This window comes from Haliotis asinina, chromosome 6 (assembly GCF_037392515.1).
Source record: "Haliotis asinina isolate JCU_RB_2024 chromosome 6, JCU_Hal_asi_v2, whole genome shotgun sequence".
Classification (NCBI taxonomy): domain Eukaryota; kingdom Metazoa; phylum Mollusca; class Gastropoda; order Lepetellida; family Haliotidae; genus Haliotis; species Haliotis asinina.
In genome coordinates, this window is record NC_090285.1 from 52,970,753 (window position 1) to 52,993,128 (window position 22,376).

The following is a 22,376-nucleotide window of genomic DNA, read 5'->3' on the forward strand; positions in this document are numbered from 1 at the left end:
ATCCTTTCTATATAAACGCATTGTGTAAAACTTTGAAATATTGGGTAAAGGTTATTCATATGCATGAAGATAGAATCCCCTTGAAAGTGTCCAAAATGCAAGTGTATTACGATAACTGTGGCTACAAGACAGATGCCTCTTATATAAGAGAAATACTTTTTGCACATGGGTTTGGTTATGTCTGGATGTCCCAGACAGTTGGTGACGCAGCTTTATTTTTAAGTAGATTCAAGATTGTTGCAATCAATATATTTTTTTCAATCATGGAACAGTACATTGAATAACAGTTTACGATACCATATGTACCGTGAGTTTAAAAGTCTGTTAACTCCAGAAAAATATTTATCATGTATATTGGACAAAAAGTTTCGAAATATTTTGACCAAATTCCGATGTGGATTATTAAGGCTAAAGTATAATGAAGGTAGATGGTTGAATGTCGAGGTTGCTGAACGTAGTTGCCCTCTGTGTAATCTAGGTGTAGAAGACGAGTACCATTTCATCTTTATATGTACTGAATATAACGCACTGAGATTAAAATACTTGCCATATATATATCAGAAACAACCAAACTACTATAAATTTAAGTCTCTGTTATCAACGAACAATGAAACAATTTTAAGAAATTTATGTAAATATATCTATCATGCTTATAAAAGCAGGACAATCAAACTCCAATAATTTTTCTTCAAACCACAGGTTCGTACATTTTAACCATATATTTACATTTGTGTGTATATATGTTTATATCACAATGTTATATTTATGGTGCCAAGAATCTGTTAATACAATCCACATGTACCATTAATATGTATACCCTGTAATAATTAACTTATATTTGTAACAATTGCGTGTATATTGTATATGGGCCTGTGGCCTACGTACGGAATAAAAATACTTGACTTGACTAATGACAAATACAAATTTGAACTTTGCTATTATATATGATGCCTTGTCATATAATAATTGACAGTGCAATATGGTGGTTTTGAAAGAGATAAGTACGGTTCAAACACGTACTACAGTGGGCGTCGTGATGATTTGATAAATTTAGTCGTCTCAGCTCAAGATTCATTCCCCATTAATCATTCTACGACAGTTCTATAACAAGATGGAAACATTATATTAATTAACCATCCAATCATCATAATTACTTAGATCAGAGATCAGAGATCAGAAGATCAGAGCCAAGGATCCGATTTCAAATGACGCTAATGCAATGAGGGAAAAGGGTACCTCCCTCTTCATGTCTTTTGTGCACTTTAATTCAATAATTACTTCTTTAAAATATTAAAAGGCAGCTTCGAGTGCAATCAGGAGACGGGGGCAGTGGGGGGTGTACATGTGTGCAACAATGTGCACGTAATTAAAACGTTTGCTCATATCTCTGAGTATACAATACAATACTATCTCTCTAGTATTGTACTATTTTCACCTTTACCCTACATAACAAGCACGTACTCCTCGTCTTAATAAAAACACCGGCGCCTTTTACGTCACAAAAAACAAACACATGCTGTGATGGACATTCTAAAACCCAATCACCTGGAGTGGTACACGCTGACGGATCCACAGGTTTTTAAATAAAAAAAACGATGCCTTCCACTCGACCAACAGTCATGCTGACAGCACAGATTCACCCCTACTTCAATGTTATCCCAAACATCCCTGTCCAGCAGTGAAATTATTAATGACCATACTGATTCGAAACATCACGTAGTGCTGTACCGACCATTGAAGACGACTCGTTCCAAGACATCATTAACTTTGATAAGGTCTGAAGACGCGAGACACGATCATCTGGCTGCTTGAAAACGTATGTAGTTTTAGTAGCATTGAGCTCATTACGAAACGTGCTTATTGTTACATGATGTTACACGATTGTTACATGTGTATGACATGACCTGTGGGATACCAGGCTAGCTATTGTCGAAACGTTCGTAGCCTTACGAAGTTCTTAAGGCTATTCGTAACACATTGGCTACGACCAAAGTTAAGAATTCTTAGGGCAACGAACGTTTCGAGAATAAGGGCCCAGCTTAAATAATTCTAAATGCGCGAGTACTTTATTGTTTGATTTAACTCGTTGAACTGTATCTGTGTGGTATATGGCTTCAAATGGAAAGTGAAAAAATGTTAAACAATAATCACGATGTAGCGATAATCGTCATAAAGGTGAAATCTACGACGCTAACACTGCGCCGACAAACCATGGATTATAATCACCCACAAACCATGGATTATATTCACCCCAAACCATGAATTATATTCGGCCACAAACCATACGTTATAGTTACCCACAAACCGTGGATTGCGAGGTGGTATCAACAAGTAGTGAGCCTCAAAAGGACAATGATGTAAGTGCAGCTATTTTATTTTTCCACAAACTATATGTGAAACTCAATCAAATTGGTTTTGCTATGTTCTCTTGGCACCACCCAAAAATTCAACTTCTGCATCACAAACTTCAGGAAACATTATGCAAGAAACATTTTGTGCCTCTTAGATTGATAGAAGTCCGTTAAATGCTTAGATACTAAAGTGCATAAAAAGCAATTTGAAACCGCAATCGCTTGTTAAAGTGAACCCCCTCCTTCATGTATACTGAAAGTGCTTGTTTTGGAGACACTACTATAATGCTGGCAGGAATCTAGGACTCCTACTCCTGGCGTGTCAACGATTTGGCCCTACAGACCTTTCGACTACTGTTCTACGTTGTAATGTGTGAAAGGAAACATCTAACATTAAAGTGAACCCACGAACACAACTATGGCCCTGACGAATCCAAGAATATAAGCTACAGTCTGTATATTGTAGACACATATCGAAATTTGTTGTCTCCGCCCTCAGATTAACCCGTTGAAGTGGATATATGATAGAAACAGCAGATAGAACCCACACAAGCCACAGTATTATCATATAACGATATTTGTTTTCACGAACCTCCGTCTAACCCATCCTCCAGATGGTGGTATGACAGAAACTGCTGACAGAATCAATGCGATTATAAGCAACAGGTCGCATATCCTGGCAACACGGCGGGATTTGTTGTCTCAAGCCCTAACCCATCGTCCAGATGGTGGTATGACAGAAACAGCTGACAGAATCAATACGATTATAAGCAACAGGTTGCATATCCTGGCAACACGGCGGGAGTTGTTGTCTCAAGCCCTAACCCACCCTCCAGATGGTGGTATGACAGAAACAGCTGACAGAATCAATACGATTATAAGCAACAGGTTGCATATCCTGGCAACACGGCGAGAGTTGTTGTCTCAAGCCCTAACCCATCCTCCAGATGGTGGTATGACAGAAATAGCGGTACCATTAATTTCATGGTTCATGGAATGTTGACACATGTTACACATGAGATAGATGTTAAGTATCAAATACATATGCGTATTTGCCAGTAATTTGTGCGAAGCAATGGATGTTTAATGTTTGCGTAAGACTTGGATATGTTTGGATGTTCCTTAACGCTGCACTACAATATTCCCGCTCTATCACTGCGGTCGTCTGTAAAATATCCATTGTCGACCAGACAATCTTGTGATCAGCAATACACATAAGCGTCTCTCTACGCAAATGGGATACAATCAAGTTCGCGTGTTTGACCAACCGATCCCGAAGTATGGGTTACCGGAGACTAATTCTCACCCCTCTCTTCACGGGTCGTTTGTGTAAGAAGTAAGTAATTGCCATACACATAAAAACTAACCTCCATGCAAAATACAACGTTATAACATTAGCAGCACTCATCAAAACATATAATGTAAACAAATAAAGGAAACAATATTCACATCAGAAAGTAGTAAAAAATGCCTGCTGAAGAAATCCTTGGAAAGAACATTAATTACACACGTACACAATACACATGTGTATGAATCTGTCACATATGTCTTCCATAAGGATAAACAGGGCCTCACGAAGCACTAATGTGATCGTAAGTCACTAGGTTACCCATAATGCAGTGTTAAAGAATAGGAGTTGCGGTTAACCATAGTAAAGGTTGCGTTGTGAATGGACCTCCAGGTCGTTACACAATCACCTAAGCCACCGCACCGAACGCTGACCCATCTCGTCGTGTTCCACAGCCACGGTTTGAAGGGGAACATTTTGAACCCGAAATCCTCACAGGGTCAAAGGACATGATTAAGCCAACCATTCATGATTATGTAAAATGATCATGGAAGGGGCCAGTTTGTGTCTTGTGAATTTATTTGATGGACCAAAACACTTGTTTAACAAAAGAACCTCGACCTGAAATATCTTGGTGAAATCAAATGACACAAACATGCTTCATCACGACTGACCTGCAACGAAGTATTGATTAATATTGTTGCTAGACAAAAACCTGGCATTGCTGAATGAGAACTAGTACACGTTTAATCGATCTCTCGGAACAAGTTTCAGTCCACATTCTTTTTAACAGCGACAGTAGGAAATACGAAATCAAGCGACCTTAAAGTTGAACACTGTCTGGCAGTTCATAGTGCAGAAACTCAGGCTGAATCTCTTCGATGGTCTGTTAGTACTTTGGTCTGTGGTCTAGCATAATGAACTAGAAACAATTACGCTTTTCAATGAGCAACGATCTGAAACTAGAGTTGTTTACTTGTTAGGTAGTCCATAGTGTAAAAACAAACAACCTCAAACTGTACCTCTCCGATGATCTGTTCGTACATTGGCTCGAGACCTCGAACTCGAAACAATTAATTCCGTGTATACTTGTTCATCACATGGCTTTTATATATTTCATCCGAGAAACCTCGATTATAATGTGGTATTTATCAAATCTTATGTACAGGTCTGTCTTTTGTTCATTCACTGGTTGGTTTTTACAGCTGTTATTCGTATCTCGTTATAAATATCTCTGCCTGGACGTCCTTAATTAACATGACTGCAGGTTTCCTCCTACTGAGATAATGGCTACGAAATGTATCCGTGGATAACAACATCCCATTCGAAGGAGGAAATGTCAGGGCTATATACAGATCAGGTAGCTTTCTCCCACGCATGAGATCAATTGCCTGTATGTGCCCAGGAGTGACGAAGACGTTGGATCAACTCCTACGACATTGACGTCGACGTTAGTGAAGATGATAACGCTATCCTTAAGGATACTACTATCTTATGCTCTTCATACGCTTGACAAATCTATCAGAATATCTACGAAAGATATTGATGAAGGTCGTTTTAATTCGTATGAAGTTCGTAAAGATATCTTGAGATTTTTAAAGAAGAATGCTAGATGTCACGTCCTGTGGCGTCACCCAATCATCGTGTTATTGCAAAATAACATGCATATTAATATATTAGAAATGTATATTTGTGACAATAGCATTAAATTCGAAACTTATTGCATGTTAATGTCGTGTATGTGGGCAGTAATATTGCAACATGGAAAGATCGTATTTGTGCCTTTGAGGAGAAAGTTTAACCGAGCTGTCAAAGGTCTAATACTATGCCTTTTTATTATTGTCATAAACATCGTCATATATATTCCCTGTGGGATGCTGCAGAGATAATGTATTTAAATAATTTGATAAGCCAGGCTTATTTATACAGTAATTTCATGTTGTAGCGTACATGCTGGTTCTTCGTCTTGTCTTTACTTACTTAATATAGAAAGGTGTGCATGATAATAGTAAACCAAAGACGTTTGTTTTAAGATGTAATAGTTATATATACTAGTTACGTAATGAACACAATGACGTAAATGAACCCAACGTCGTACAAACCTTTAATACTGTCAGTGAACTGCCAATGGATATCGTCCAGAATATCTGACATTACAAAACATCTAACTAGATAGACAATGTAGATAGTGAGATAGATAGATAGTGTTGGTGTGAATACTCAGTAGTGGCACAAAGCGTTTGTGACTAGGTTCAGCAAATCCGTTACACCCATGTTGCACCCGTTACAGATTATAAGGCAGCTTAAGAAAAGATATTTGGTACGAATAAAAATAGTGATTAGCTCCACGTATCATCCCTGTTATTGATTGTCAATTTTGGACATTACCTCCACTTCTACCAGGCATTCGTTTGAAGGTTTTACCGAAGCCGTTAAAGACAAACAATCGCACACCTTCTCAGGAGGAAACTCTTTGGGACTTCTCTAATCAAAGTCCTGGAATATGTGTTATTCCTGCTCAATGAGCATACATATTACGTAGTGGATATTTCTGTAATCAGACGAATCTTTAACATGAAAGACATTATGTTTCCGGGATATTTGAACTTCGAATATAACATGATATAAGAAACAATTAGCATTCAAAATTTATTACGTCAAATCATGGTGGTTAATTTACTTTGCCGAATCGATACTATTCACAACAGAGTTTTAAATGATTTATCTTTTTCAGAAGAATGAAGGCAGAATCATGTTTCTAGCAAACACCGTTCTCCACTAACCGAGAGATGGCAAGTCAATGATCAGAGTATTTTCAAATAGCAAGTGTTATAACCAAGAATTAAAAGAATGTATTTTAAAAGGATTTAGGGAGCATCCTTATCATCTGTGCCTGCACACTATATATTTTGAACAGTTTCAACTAGTCATTTAAACACTCTCGCCTCATCTTTGTCTACCGACACTTCAAGTGATGGATGGTCCTAAATTTTAGATGCCAAAGCAGGATTTCTAATGACGTGTTTCTGAGCCCAGATATAAGGCGGTGGTGGTGTTTTCACAACCTATCTGGCACAAACAAAACATACCACACATACAAAACTCCACAGTGTTCAGTAATATGTTACCATCCATTATTTTTGTCCTGAAAACGTAATAATATATGGGACCACTCCTGAGAACAGAATGCCTAGTTTGATTAAATCATGACGTTCAAAAGTTTTCAGATCAAAGCAAACTTGAAAATAATTTTCAGGAGCTCTTTTTAAAAACATTACATAATAAATCACGTACATGTAAATACGACTGCAAGACTAACGGTTCAGATTCTTTAACTTGTATGTTCACATAGGGCGGCGTAATGCAGTGTGCATATTTTCGCCCTTGGTCACGCCAGGATCCGTTCATTAAGATATCGCGATCGCAACCTACTTCAGTGTTTGGCGGCACATTGTCGTGGCTTCCAGACTTAACTGACACGCAAAGATAAACTGAAATCATGTTTTAGATGCAAACTCACTCACTCACAAGCGCACCTATTACATAAATTATAATGATTTCTTCGTAATCTATATCATCCAGTACAAAGACTGATGACAGATGATTTATATTCACAACTTAAATACAAGCAAAGTGGAGATCGTATCTGGATTTAGTTTGTCTAAGAGACCACGTGATATGATCTCCTTTACAGCTAATTCAGCCATCAATATTCATAACATGTGCAAACATCAGACAAGCTTATTGAGTGTGTTTGGGTAAACGATTAGGTTTGTTCTCTCCATCTGATTTAGATAAAGACACAAAGTTAAGCCGTGACGTCCATGTCAAGGCGTTTATTTATCGAACCAAATAATACTCGAGATGTATAGGTTTGCTTACGTGATATTTATGCAAAACAGACTGTACACATTGCTTTACTATATCGACTTTTAAGACTGAAATTAAAATTGCTTGTTTTAAAAGCTGACGAATTGGATCTGGTCGTCAGACTCGCTGACTTGACTGACGTAGGTCAGCGTATCCCATTAGCGTTGATTCATGATCATTGCGCCAATCACTGAGTTGTGTAGTCGAGACTCGATTATTTACAGCCCTCTATCTTATGGATGGAACATTAAAACAGTTGTAGTAAAAAGACAATTGCCCAGACAAACAAACACTAATTCATTAAGCAGTTATACCCATGTACTTTATTTCTCAACATACTTCATAATATAATATCTCCGTGTATTGTGTTTCATGCGATGAAACAAACGCTAATAATATTGAGATGCGTTTACGATGCTCAAGTGAAAACCGAGACTCGAGTTTGCTGAGAATTGCTGAGGTTCTTCGTCTTTCCTCACAGAGCATATTAACCTCACAGTCACCACCTAGATAGTGGAAAAACGAGGAAACGCCACAAACAGGCTCCATGCGACTGTCACTGCCTACATACTCTCACGTGATTTCACAAATACCTGCGTGTATACGTTTAATGTTTCACCTTTCTATGACGTCATTCTGGCGTTAGATGTTATATGATTTGTAATTCTTAATAACGGTGTGAGATTCAGGTGGGTGCGTGAGTTGTGGATGGTGTCGGTTTTGAGTCATTGTTAGAAAATGAACGCTTTTCTGACTAGCCTCACCGATTGCTCTGTTTGTCATACACATTTGCCCAGTAGAACATGATAACGAGAGGCTGTTTTTTGGTTTGTTTCTGTAACTCAATTTACAACAAATAAACATTGTACTATTGCATTAATTTGTCTTTCAGGTCACCTACTGTATCCGATTGTTGCACTCAATGTAAAAAATGTTTCGAGGCTTAAAGTAATTACCACGTACCACTTACCATTAAATATACATGGACGTAGTTCAGTGAAAGACTCATTAAAAACTGACTGCCGTAATTCGGATAAGACGTTTTCTTTGTGCCCGTTTATGGGAGCATGATCATGACGTCAACGCCAGCATGCATAATGGCGGAGCATCCAATAAAGTCACATAAGGTCAAAGACAATATGTCAAATATCACAATGTATAACTCGAAAGATAACACACTTTCATGTAGTATTTTTGTACAGCTGTGAAAGAACCAGTTGCATTGTTGAATGAAACGGTTGTCAATGGGAGAGTGACTGACTGACTGAATTTAGTTTTACGTCGCTTTTATCAATATTCCCGCAATATCACTGCGGGGAATACCAGAAATGGGCTTCACTCATTGTACCCATGTGGGGAATCGAAACCGGTTTTTCGGCGTGACGAGCGAACGCAGTAACCACTAGGCCATCCCACCGCCCTCTCAGCGGGAGAGATGAACAAGTGTTTGTACAATATAGTTATCCTTAAGCAACATCGTTTGTGGCTCGGCACAAAAACTGTACTGACAGACACAAATGTGGGAACATCACTTTACCTAGTTCGAAATGTAGTTACTCAGGATGTAATACAAGGCTCTGGAGTAAGCTGGAAACATCGTGCAGTTTCATGTGGTCCCTTGTCTCTTTCCCTCAGTATAGATGCCAATAACACCACCGTGGGACAAGAAGGATCGCAATAACCGCAGTGAATCACTTTAGGTTTACGCCGATTTCGCAATGTTCCAGCATATCTAAAGAAATGTACTTCACAAACTGCACATATGCTCGAAATTGAACCCGGGTCTTCAGCGTAGATAACGAACCTGTGGCTACTACATATGTAGGTCCTCTTTGATAAATTGGTCGATCATTGAAAAGTGACAGCAAATCTGTGACAAGGAGAGACTGGGAAAAGCTCTGTCATTGTCACTGTCACTGTAAACGAGTACTTGTGTTAACGGACTTATGAATATTCAAACTTCCTCACTTCCTGGAGTTCATTGACAAGATAAATGACCAGAATGAACGCTTCTGCGTTGTAGACGTTCTAGGCGTTTTCCGAGAATGATCTAGTCCGTAGTTATGTCATTTTGGGTCGTATTCCCACGAAAAACACATGGACGTCAAGAAGTGTTCATTTACACACATGGACGTCAAGAAGGGTCATTTACACACATGGACGTCAAGAAGTGTTCATTTACACACATGGACGTCAAGAAGTGCCATTTACACACATGGGCGTCTAGAAGTGTCATTTACACACATGGACGTCAAGAAGTGTCATTTACACACATGGACGTCAAGAAGTGTTCATTTACACACATGGACGTCAAGAAGTGTTCATTTACACACATTGACGTCAAGAAGTGTTCATTTACACACATGGACGTCAAAAAGTGTTCATTTACACACATGGACGTCAAAAAGTGCCATTTACACACATGGACGTCATGAAGTGTTCATTTGCACACATGAACGTCAAGAAGTGCCATTTACACACATGGACATCAAGAAGTGTTCATTTACACACATGGACGTCAAGAAGTGTTCATTTGCACACATGGACGTCAAGAAGTGTCATTTACACACATGGACGTCAAGAAGTGTCATTTACACACATGGACGTCAAGAAGTGTTCATTTACACACATGGACGTCAAGAAGTGCCATTTACACACATGGACGTCAAGAAGTGTCATTTACACAAATTGACGTCAAGAAGTGTCATATACACACATGGACGTCAAAAAGTGTCATTTACACACATGAACGTCAAGAAGTGTCATATAAACACATGGACGTCAAGACGTGTCATTTACACACATGGGCGTCAAGAAGGGTCATTTACACACATGGACGTCAAGACGTGTCATTTACACAAATTGACGTCAAGAAGTGTCATATACACACATGGACGTCAAAAAGTGTCATTTACACACATGAACGTCAAGAAGTGTCATATAAACACATGGACGTCAAGACGTGTCATTTACACACATGGACGTCAAGAAGTGTCATTTACGCACATGGACGTGAAGAATTGTCAGTTACACACATGGACGTCAAGAAGTGTCATATACACAAATGGACGCCAATTTCATGCAACGGGTGAGAAAACCACTTATGTAGTTATGACAACATGGCAGCGGGGGTAATCTGTTACACATAGTAGGGAATTTGTTACACACGGAGTAATATCTCCTAATACAAATATACTGCAGTATGTAAATAAGACAATTGTATAGCCCTGCACAGAGATAGGAAGGTGTTTCTTTCCAAACTAGTCTCGGTGGACTATTAAAGGTGAAAAACGTGGGGGTTTGCATGCAACGTCGGTCACGATGTTTAGTTCGAGTAATCGGCGAGATGACCTGAAGGTTATTAGATATACACGTGCGTGCGTGCGTGATGCGTGCATGCATGTGTGTGTAGATATATGCTTTGGACTTCACAAACGTGGACAATGACATGTTCAAAATAAACACTGAGACGAGTGGAATTTGGTTTGCAAATGACAGAATAAAGAATGCACACAAGCCTGGTTTTGCTCAGTAATGGTGTTTTTAGTAATGACGTAGGAGGACAATAGCAACAGTTTCCGTTGATCAATTATGACATATTTGGAAAACGAATTCATTTTTTGTGCTTTAAGAAAGATTAAGAACATCCAATTACGAACAAGGAATCGTTCAATATGCCTCCAAAGGAATCTGTATCTTTTGATTACAGAATGAATTCACAATGTAATTAAGTTTCTGAATTTCCTCTTCTTAAAAGCATACTGCATGTCATTTGGAGAAAAACTGAAAATTTAACTATCTTTAAATCGATTGAGTTTACAAGAACCAAGAAGCTAATTGTTTTAAATACAATTGTGCAGAAGTTACATCCGAACTGCCTTAACCTTTCATGGGGTATATACCTATACAACAACATGCGAGAGCTACGAGCCTCTAGTTGAATAGAAGTTGAAACAGAGCATACATCAATATCAACATCAACGTCAACATGAATTTTAAAACAGAGAAGCTGATGCGACGCCTCTCGGGTAAAACATATTCTTATTGTGTGGATTCGTTTCACTGACCGATCCCGTTTCTACAATGGAACATTGTTTTCCTCCAATGGGTATATCAGCAACTCAGTTTTGTCTTCTGAATCACAAAGGGTGCACGTGGACGGTGTATTATACAAAATTCGTGTCACTGTTCTTATGTTTATGAATTTAGAGTATTATTCCCTGCTCATAAAGCAGCCCGTTTATATGATTTGTAAAAATTCACAGATATATCAAACCTGTATTAAATCACGTCAGTGACTACAGGTCCTGGAAAAGAATACAATTTAAAGACGTATGTCTGCCAAAAATCAGTTCCCATACCTTCAAACTCTCATTGGAATTTACCAGCCTCCCAGAAACCTTCGTTCAGCTCACAAACTGGGACTATGCCACCGGTATATTAGGTCAGTGAATGAGTGAGTTTAGTTTTAGGCCGCACTCAGCAATATTCCAGCCATATGACCGCGGTATGTAAATAATCGAGTCTGGACAAGACAATCCAGAGACCAACAGCATGAGCATCGATCTCCGTAATTTGGACCGATGACATGTTTCAACCAAGTCAGCGAGCCTAACCACCCGAGGCCGTTAGTCGCCACTTACGACAAGGATAGTCGCCTTGTGATGAAACTCTTATGAAGGAAATCATTTCAGAGATGAGTGTATTAATGCGTTTATGTACTTTTAACAATAACATGTAAAATGTGGTTAAATCTAAGTCCATGTAATAATGACCATCCACCCTGATGCTCATTAGATCAAGGTGCGCAGGACGCCCGTGACTTGTGTACAATTACGATATAAGAAGGAATCGCTACCTTTTAGCACACATGTGTAAATTAAAAGCATGCAGTCATCATATCGCATTATTCACAAGAATTTAACACACGGGACGTCACTAAAAACTGTGTAGAAATATGTGTGTGTTTGTGTGTATGTTTGTTGTCAAGAGTTTGCTTATTATTGGTCTTGTTCGTTTGGTATTTATTTATTTATTTATTTATTTATTTATTTATTTATTTATTTATTTATTTATTTATTTATTTATTTATTTATTTATTTAATAAATTTATTTATTTATTTATTTATTTATTTATTTGGGGTGGGGGTGGAGGGTGGGGTTCTGGCTGGGTCTGTTACACATTTTTACGGGGTTTTACGGAAATCGAATTACGGCAGTATTGATTACACTGGATACATTTTCACACGAAGAACGCAGTCTATGGTGTTGATGGCTCAGACACTGGTTTTATACAGGACAAAGGAATGTCAGGGTCATGAATATGCGTGGATTTAGTTCATGACGTGAAACGTGAACACATAATTTCCTAACGATATCGTTATAAATATTCCTGATCTCTGGTTACAGTGTCTGGTATGTATATGTCTTTTATGAGGATCCATTATATGTTGTTTAGGGGCTTCAGTACACCATGAATATTGTAAAAGTTCATCATGAGTCATGTGGCGAAAGTTAGAAGCATGTGCCATCGATATTCCCCAGCTCCGAATAAATCTATTGGTGGACTAGAAAGCGTTCAAACACGTTTTCTTATCGATGGGTCGTCGGCGCTGTCCGCTGGACCGCCTCTCAAAGATTTCTCGTGACAATACTTAAATGTCGTTAGTCGTCTATTGATTGGCTCGACACATTATGAATAATGCTATACTTCCCATGTATCATATCCTTTTTCACGTCAGTCCCAAACATGCTGGTTTGTAGTAATACGTATCGCCTGAGTCCTACGTTCTTCAGAGCGGTGGAGCGGTGAATGTATGAAGCCCATTTCTGTTGTCCTCCGCCGTGACATTCCTAGAACATTGCTGAAAGCATACTTAACACTTGCTTAATGTTGCGTCAATTACGCTTACTCACTCACTCATCCACTCACTAACTTTGCAGTTGAATAGGTAACTGTGAAATACTTGCAGTAATTTCGGGTGTGTTCGGTCGGTACACAAAGGTGAGTGAGTAAGCGAGTTGATTTCGTGCTTCAGAATATGTGTTTCACGAGTTTATGGACTATATCATGCAAAGGAAAAGACGCAAACTGTACATGTCACCAATAACATGAGAAGCTAACACGACCATCGACTCGACTAAGAGCGATATAATCTAGAGGGCTGTCGTTATCCATTTTCACCGTCGTGTATTTGTTAATGAAAACACTAGTATTTGCTTTAAAGAAGGCGATTTAGTATGGATGGTCATATCTCTCTTGAACTATGCTATAAATATTTTTGTTATACTGACAAAGTGCAATATACATAATAAGTATAAGGAAACTTAAATAATTATTAATTATCTAACGCAAACTAATCGCAAGTTAATTATTGGCAAGTTATTGGTTATTATGTATCACATCTGATAATATTCACAAACGGAACAAGTCATTACATTAAATACATTAAAGCAACATGCAACATGAAAGGTGTACATTCATCACAAATTATGTCTCAACCAATAGCGTTCAACACGGTACATTATTCTGTGTCGCTAATAACTAAATTTAGTTATCAAATTATAAATAGATAAGATTTTTATGTGTCAATAAACTTATATAAATTGCAAATGCACGTGAGGATTCAGCATAAAATTCAGCATCAAGTATTGCAGCTTGGGTAAATTCATCACACCAAACGAATCGACTTTGTTGTGTTCTGGTCAATTGTTGAAAGCAATTGTTGCCATTCCCAGGCGAAGTATATGCACTTCTTGAAATGATTAAACTCACCCTAACGTCTCAAAAGCAGACACGAATAACCCTAAGAAATGCTGCTGACATCGCAAATCAATCATTTTGCAATCATCGGTTACTGCAGAGCTCCTTTAAGTATGCAGCTGTCAATGGAGGGCAATTTACACCAGTTTCCGGAACCACATAAGCAACGGTCCATCACCTTCACTTCGTGCCTTGGAACTGCTGGAAGACCAAAAGGCCATTACCGCAAGTTTAAAGACAGAACGTTTGTTTTACGGGCAGCTGCAGTATAGAGCCAGCACCAAATTTGTAGATGGATTCCGACAACAGTTGGTACCATAGCACGCCCATCGGACACCATGTTTCCTTTACAGACACGGACTCGTTTTCACGAAGAGAGCAAACATTACACTGAACCTCCTTTGCGTAGGAATGATCACTGATCACACAAGATGACAGATGCTTCTCAACTCAAACACAAATGTATGTGTGAAAATATCAAACTGTGGGGCGTAATCCCCATTTCCACAGGGAAATCTAAAATCTGTATGCATGATACACAACCGACCGCTGCTAATCGCCACAGGGGAGATTGGATCACTGCTCCTTTTGGGGTATATGCTGATAGTTAACAGATGTGACGCGCCTTTTAAGTTTGTAACCCTGGAAACTTCAATTATGCTTTTTATAGAAGTGACAAAGTGCCGGTATTTGTGTTAGGAATCTAAACGATTACTGCCAAAGGTTAAATATATGGCTGTTTAGTTTAGACAACTACTTGCTATTATGATTAATGATTTATCAGTCAAGACATATCTGGATTTTGCTGAGTGAGCTGTGTGTGTTTTGCATCAATGCATTGATGTTTCAGTACAGACAATATTCTTTAATAAATATAAAATTATGTTCATGGAATGAATTAGTCTGAAACCGATTTCGAATATATGGCATAGTAAAGTTCAATGTGCCGTTAATAACTCACTTTGAGTATATTTGATTCGCATTCAAATGTTATCACTTGACATGTGTAGACTAAGTAAATACTCTTAAAGGCAGTTTTTAGCTGTATGTCCTTCTTTATTTATTAGTGACGTCAGTGAATTTAAATGGTACGTCTAACTGCATAAAATATCATCTTTCGCCTCAACACAATTATCAGCTCGTTAATTGATGTTTAGTATACTCTACAGTAAAGTGCGGAAATGGGCTTGATATGTACCGTGACTACTTTATGGTTAATGCTTAAAGTACCGTGACTACGTTACGGTTAATGCTAAAAGTACCGTGACTACGTTACGGTTAATGCTTAAAGTACCGTGCCTACGTTACGGTTAATGCTTAACGTAGCGTGACTACGTTACGGTTAATGCTTAAAGTATGCGATTAAGCGTAAGCTTAATCCAATCTCTTTGGCTTCGTAATTATATTGTTATTTTTGTACAGTCTCTCTTCCATCAACACACCCCACCCCCGCTCTTGATTTTGTCATTATAATATATTGTTTTCTTTGTGCATTAATCAAATGTCATTGGCTTCGTAATTATATTGGTATACGTGTCATTTAGTCATTGACTTGTCCTGGTAAGAAATGCGGTGATCCTTGCACTGTTAATCATGTAATGGATCGAGCATACTCGACCATAACTACAGCAAATACATGTGTACAGAAATCCGAGTTGGCCTAATAGAAGTATACCTGATAATCACAGAAAGTATTTTGCTCATTACATAAACGCTATGATGTTCTATGTAAATCAAAATCATAACTCTATCTTTTAGTTAATCCACGAACCAGCTGACATGGGTCTATGGCAGGAAATATAATTTGATTAATATGATTAACATGTTCTCTTTCGTTAATAATCTTGGAGCTGCCATAAGCACGAATATCTGTTTCGTCCAAGTCAGCCAATCCGCTCATCTCTGCCCTCCCTAAGTTTGACGGTCTCTTTGACAATTCTTGACAAAATATATACCAGTATTCAATATTTTCAAGAAACAAACTTGACGTCTGTAGTAAGCTTGCAAAATAATTTTATCTCGCGTTAAAAAAACGTAATTTATTCGTGAAAGAAAAAGATATTGTGTAACATCGTGTATAGATTATAGTTTGCCGACCTCAAATATTTTGTCAATGTGCAGTATAGTGTGTTCTCAGCGCTCCTGTCAAACAGTCGTCATCATGCTCTGCACTTGTATTATTGGGCGGATAATCATGAATAATCATTAAACCAGCATTGTCTCACAGCTAAAATAACATGGTTTCCGCAATGCGGAAACCTGGTGAAAAAGGTTTCTACCTAGAATCCAGTGATTTTCCGTTCTTCTACATTGGGGTTCCGCAGTAACGAAAACTTACAATTATCCACTTCCTAAGGGTTTTCACAAGGTATCCGTGACCCACACTTCATAAGTTTCAGTTAGCTTCGAATCCATCAGGTTTCGGGAAGGTTTTAGTTACTAAGACTAGCAGGTTTCCGCAAAAACGGAATCTAAGTTATTTTTGCCGTGTCTCATTGTCGTCCATTTCTTTAATCACAACCACTCCATGTTATACCGTAAAAGAACTGAAATAATTTCTCGTCACCCATCAAAAGGCACTTTTAATACTTAACGCTCCATCGTCTCGGAAACGCCTTACAAATTCAAACGTCAAACAATCTTGCAAGTATCTATTAAAAACTAACGCGGAGAGAGAGCTCAAAATCAGTAAGTGTAATTAAACTGATATTATTATCTTCCTTCTAAAAGTTCATTAAACTTTATGAGGTGTACGAACATACCTCCTGTGTGGTGAACTCGCAATCAAACCCCTCCTTCCGTCCCACCCAACGCGAACCCCGATCCACTATCATAGCGGCCTCAACATGTTAATGACATTAAGTGCAATATCATGTGCAGAATCCATTAGAGAAGGGTGCCCCCTGGTACTGACAATTATATTAACAGTAGCATCTGGCAAAACGTGCTCACTTGGTAAGTGAACAAAGTGGTATTTTTACAAAGTATCTGGTGAACCTCTGCATAAGTGCAACAGCATCTTTACGAAGTGTCATGACCATGAAACTCACTACTGTATTAGATTTGACCACATCAGATTTGATCCAGTTGCACGTGTTCGATATTTAATGTTATATTGTTCGTATTAGATAATATCTATGATCGATCGATAATTGAAAATTTCGTCGATAGGCAGAAATATTAATGATTGTCGATATGAAAATAGTGTCATTTATGACATCGTTCTTACATTTTAGATTTGCTCACACAGGTTTTATTCATGGGCTTCTATTGTGTATTCATGGGCGCTGTTGTGTAAGTTACCCGTGCAAAACACAAGTCCCCACTCACAGTGATGCGAAATATGTTCATTTCTGGAAGGTTCTTTATACTATTTTTATGAACGTTACGTCTCCGATATTCATCGATAATCAAACGATACTTAGTTAACCAAATATCGATCTCTATGAACTACATCGACACACAGCTCTAATTTTAGAAATCAATTTTCATTAGGAAATGCCTTGATCCTAACAATCCTGACTTCACTGCACTGTACTGTCAGGTCAAATGAAGGCTTGCCATTCACTATTATAGGCGATGTAAAATTAAGAAAAGAAACGTAAAAATGCAAACACATAGTTTAACTGACATCTTTTAAATTTCAGAAAATAACTTTCCATCTCTTTTTAACTGAGTTCAACTGTCTTCAACTGGATACTGTATACTTGAGCAATTTTGTTGACATAACTGGATATCAGACATGAACTGAAGAAAATTTGAATGTTAGTTCGCGTTTGGATACTTCTGGTGGGGTTGATAAACTTTTTCTTTCAAAGCAACGTTTTGTTCCTTTTGCTGACGTAGCACTGAAGGAATATCGATTATTGTGAGTGAGTATGGTTTTACGCCGCTTTTAGTAATATTCATGCAACATCAAGTCGGGGAAGACCGGATAATTTCTTCAACTTGTGCGCATGTGGGGAATCGAACCCGTGTCTTCGGCGTGATGGGCGAACGCTTTACCCCTAGGCTATCCCACCACCCTAATGAAATATCGAAGTTAAACCAAATAAGTCAACTTTGTCTTAACTGATCCTTGTACCGTATCTTTGAAGACATAACCATGGTAGAGAGTAGCCATACTTAATAGGTATATCTTATGTATTTCCTTCACACTCTGCACTATGTTGTTATGTTCAAAAGCCAGGTCTGCTGACTTTCATCGATTACTATGTCAGAAGCTACTAACAGACACCCATTGTTCCTTCTTTTGTTCCAGTATGAATGGTATTATCATGCTTAACATCTACACAAATAATTCATTGCCCAAGTCCTCAAGGACGCCAATGGACTGGCCATGGTGGTTTGTAAGCTTCCCGAGGGTATACAACAGTCAACATTTAGAAAGATGGTATAAATCATGCTAAAAACAGAACATGGGGTTATGATATATTTAAAAATTACAAGAAGTGCACTTGCACTGATGTATAACAAAGTAGGATGTATGCCCCAATTTCTTCAGTTCAAACTAAACCATGTTATGTAATGTGCAAGATTGTTTTCTATCATCAAAACAAATAAGAATATCGAGTCATCATCATTTTATATGTGAATATACATGAACGTTTCAACGCATAATTCCACACAAATATTGCTTTGATGAGTGAGTCTAGTTTTACGCCGGTTTAGCAATATTCCAGCAATATTACTAATGGGCTTCACACTTTATATCCATGTAGGGAATCGAACCCCGGTCTTCAGCGTGACTGGCTAATGCTTAATCACTAGCCTACTACCCCACCGCCCCGGTTTTGATGAGGATCAAGTGTATTAAGAGGATTGTCAGACCTGTACATTTTGTCACTTTGTGAAACATACCAGGCAGGTTCTTTCCACATCACCAGTCTGCCCATAGATACTCTTTAACATGTTATGAAATGATAATATAGGACGTGGGCGAGTGAGTTTAACGCCGATTGCAATATTCCAGCAACATCACTGTGCGCCCAATGGGTTTCACCTATTGTATTCATGTGGGGAAGCGAACCAGGACCTCCGTGGTGGCGCACAACCGCATTAACCATTAGGCAACCAAATGCCCATAAACAAGAGTGAGTGAGTTGTATTGTACGCCGCTTTTAGCAATATTCCAGCAACATTACAGCGTGTGACGCAAGAAGTGGGTATCAGACAGTTTACCCATGAGGGGAATCGAACCCATGGCTTCAGCGTCACGAGCGAATGCTTTAACCTCCAGCCTGTCCCACAGTCAATAAACAAGAAATGATATCATGTATAATGGAGTATTGCCTGTTAATAACAGGTGTGGCGTATGAAACAGCTGGCGCCGCCAAATATATATGCATACTTAAGCCATCGCGAAGTCATTGCAATGAAACCAACACCAAGCCACTAGATACGCTGCATCTGTTGCCATTTATATTTGAACACCTGATAACAGCTACTGCGGCTCAGCGGTACATTAAAACTCCTACTAACTGTATATAACCGTGAATTAACTCATTCAGATCACCTTTATGTACGTGATAGCCTACCGTTATTATTTCATAATGCTGACACGGTGAACCCATCTCTTTGTGCGTCTACACACACCTGCATGTTGTGTTAAAGCTATGTCTACATGGTTCTGGATGAATAGATGGAAAGTTATCTTCTCTCTTCTCTTCTTCTCTCTGAATCAATGAACCCAAAGTTCATGTTGATAAACCATCTGACATATATACCATTATCAAAATACGTTTACGGGATTTTAGGTGTGGACTGTAGTAAATCAAAATATTCCGTATTGTCAATGATCTATTAAAAAAAACTACAAAAAAACCAAAAACATTTGTAGCAGGTAACTGACATTGACTCATCAATACAACGAAATAACGCATGACTGAGCACGAGTATTGTTGTACGCCGCTTGTAACATTATTCCACAATTGTCTTAGACATCCGAAATGAGCCCACATAACCATTTCGGGATTCAAACACGGGCATTCCATCCCGAATGAACAGTGCATGGATGCACGTTATAAATATGATTGTGCATATCAACATTTATGAAACGTTCGTATCAGTATGAGTCTCTCATGCAAATTTTGATTATTAAGTTTCTCATGCACATTTTACCTATCAAGTCTCTCATGCAAATTTTACCTATTACACGATGCATCTAAACAAAAGCACCAATTAGCTTACTTCGATGAAGCAATGTGTACATTTATGATCATAAACCAAAAATATATTTGTTAATCATTAATACACGTAGTATCAATCATGACGTCTAAAAGCCATCATCATCTGAATCGATAAGTTGCATGTGCACCGGTTCTCCATGAAAATGTATTCGTCAGTCATTCCGATAAAAACAACCAAAGGTAGCAGAAAATAGCAACTGAGGCACACCTGTCGCCAATATCGATCCCCACTGTTCATGCACGTGAGGATAACACACCTGCTCTTTACCGGCAGTCTGACCCAAATCTGACCCCACACCTCTACTCCGCACAGCAAGGCGATGCATGATGCATTTTTCACAAACACCACTGTTGATTACTTCACGTACGCATGAAATAATACTATTCGATATCAGTAATACATCCATATAATAACGGCATTTCCATTGCGTATTACGTTATATGATAACAGGAGCTACGTCACACGTTGTTAGAGACTTTCAACAACAGCATATATCACAATTTTCATTCTTCAATCAAACATGAGCGAATAACTGACGATGATACCTGAAAGGCATACACGTGATTCTTCTGAGAGTCACATGTACAAAAGTGCATACATAAAAAAATAGAATATTGATCTGCAAAGTCCATCTTCAAGATCGTAACGCTTTGAAACGACTGTCAATATGACGGATATTATAAGATATTAGGTATGCGAATCGGAGATCGTTTCGTTTTGAAATGACTGACAATATAGATGGACATCATTAGGTATTAGGTATGTGACTCAGTTATCCGGACGTGTGTTATGACGGGCAGTCTCGTTAGAAAATTCACGATCCAGTTAACAGGGTTACATTTCAAACATTAGTGCAATGCAAATGCTAACATTTAACCCAATACCTACCTAAGATGAGTGTCAGTACATCCGATATTGCAAGGCAGAGAAGGTAATAGTTAGTCACGGTATGCATGTAGGAATTCCTTGCTATCACTATACAAGTGCTCACATTTCCTATCATTCCTGTTAGAAATATCACACAATACACCACAGTCAGAACTGTGACGGAAGCCAGATCCTTTCTCTTGGCACCAAGGATTGAGGTGAGAACATTCTCCACGTACGTGAAATGAGTTTCATTTTCGATGCTCAGTAATCCACTTAAGTCAAGGCTGGATAGATTCTGCCCCGATCCGTTGCTTTCATTCATAGACAAAATTATCCGTTCCATCGTGTACATCCAATATGCCTAAGACGGCTCGAGAATTAGTCTGAGCTTTGGAAACATTGACGGGCCGTCGAGACACGTTTGAGAAACTTTCTCGCCCGCTCAAGCAACTTCACCATTTGTTTTGATCGGTCTACGCATGGTCTGTGTGAATATAAACTCTCTCCATAGCACACATGCGCAGTGCCATTCAATTAGTTTCCGTCCTGCGGTGTGCAGGGACGGTGGCAGCGATTTCATTCTAGTTGTGGCTGCTGCGAGTGTAATCCATGGAAGAATTGGCGACAGCGCATGGTTTCTGGCTGAATTAGGTCCATTTAAGATCAATACGAGCGACTACCAAGCCATGACGCTGCTTAGAGACTTGGATATGAGCTAGTAGATGACAAGGTGCAGCAGGAGTCTACATGACTAGTAGTGAGGGTTATTTAGTGCAAAAATGACTTGAAGCACATGGTGTTGATTTTGATCCCAGCATAAGTGTTTCGTTGCAGCGATGCTATGTTATTGAAGAAAAGAGATTCTTTGCACCAACGCCTTAGGCTTGACTCAGCATGCGATTGCTTGAAAAGTTTAGTTTCCTTTGTAAGCCAAAATGAAATATGCCAAGGCTGCATCGCAGTTCAAAGGCACCTATAGACCATGAATTAAGAGTGTCTCACATTTTAGGATTAAATAATATCATAAATCAAACACTATTAGCAA

General features: G+C 38.5%; 1 protein-coding gene across 1 annotated transcript in view; it reads right to left on the reverse strand.

Moving 5' to 3' along the window:
* LOC137287084 (pyrokinin-1 receptor-like) overlaps nucleotides 1-21,751 on the reverse strand; it is a 48,412-nt gene extending 26,661 nt beyond the window's left edge. Inside the window, exon 1 of the mRNA XM_067819214.1 lies at nucleotides 21,350-21,751. Coding sequence (XP_067675315.1) covers nucleotides 21,350-21,683 — 334 coding nt within the window. The 5' untranslated portion in view covers nucleotides 21,684-21,751. The remainder of the gene's footprint in view (nucleotides 1-21,349) is intronic.
* Between the last annotated feature and the right edge of the window lie 625 nt (nucleotides 21,752-22,376).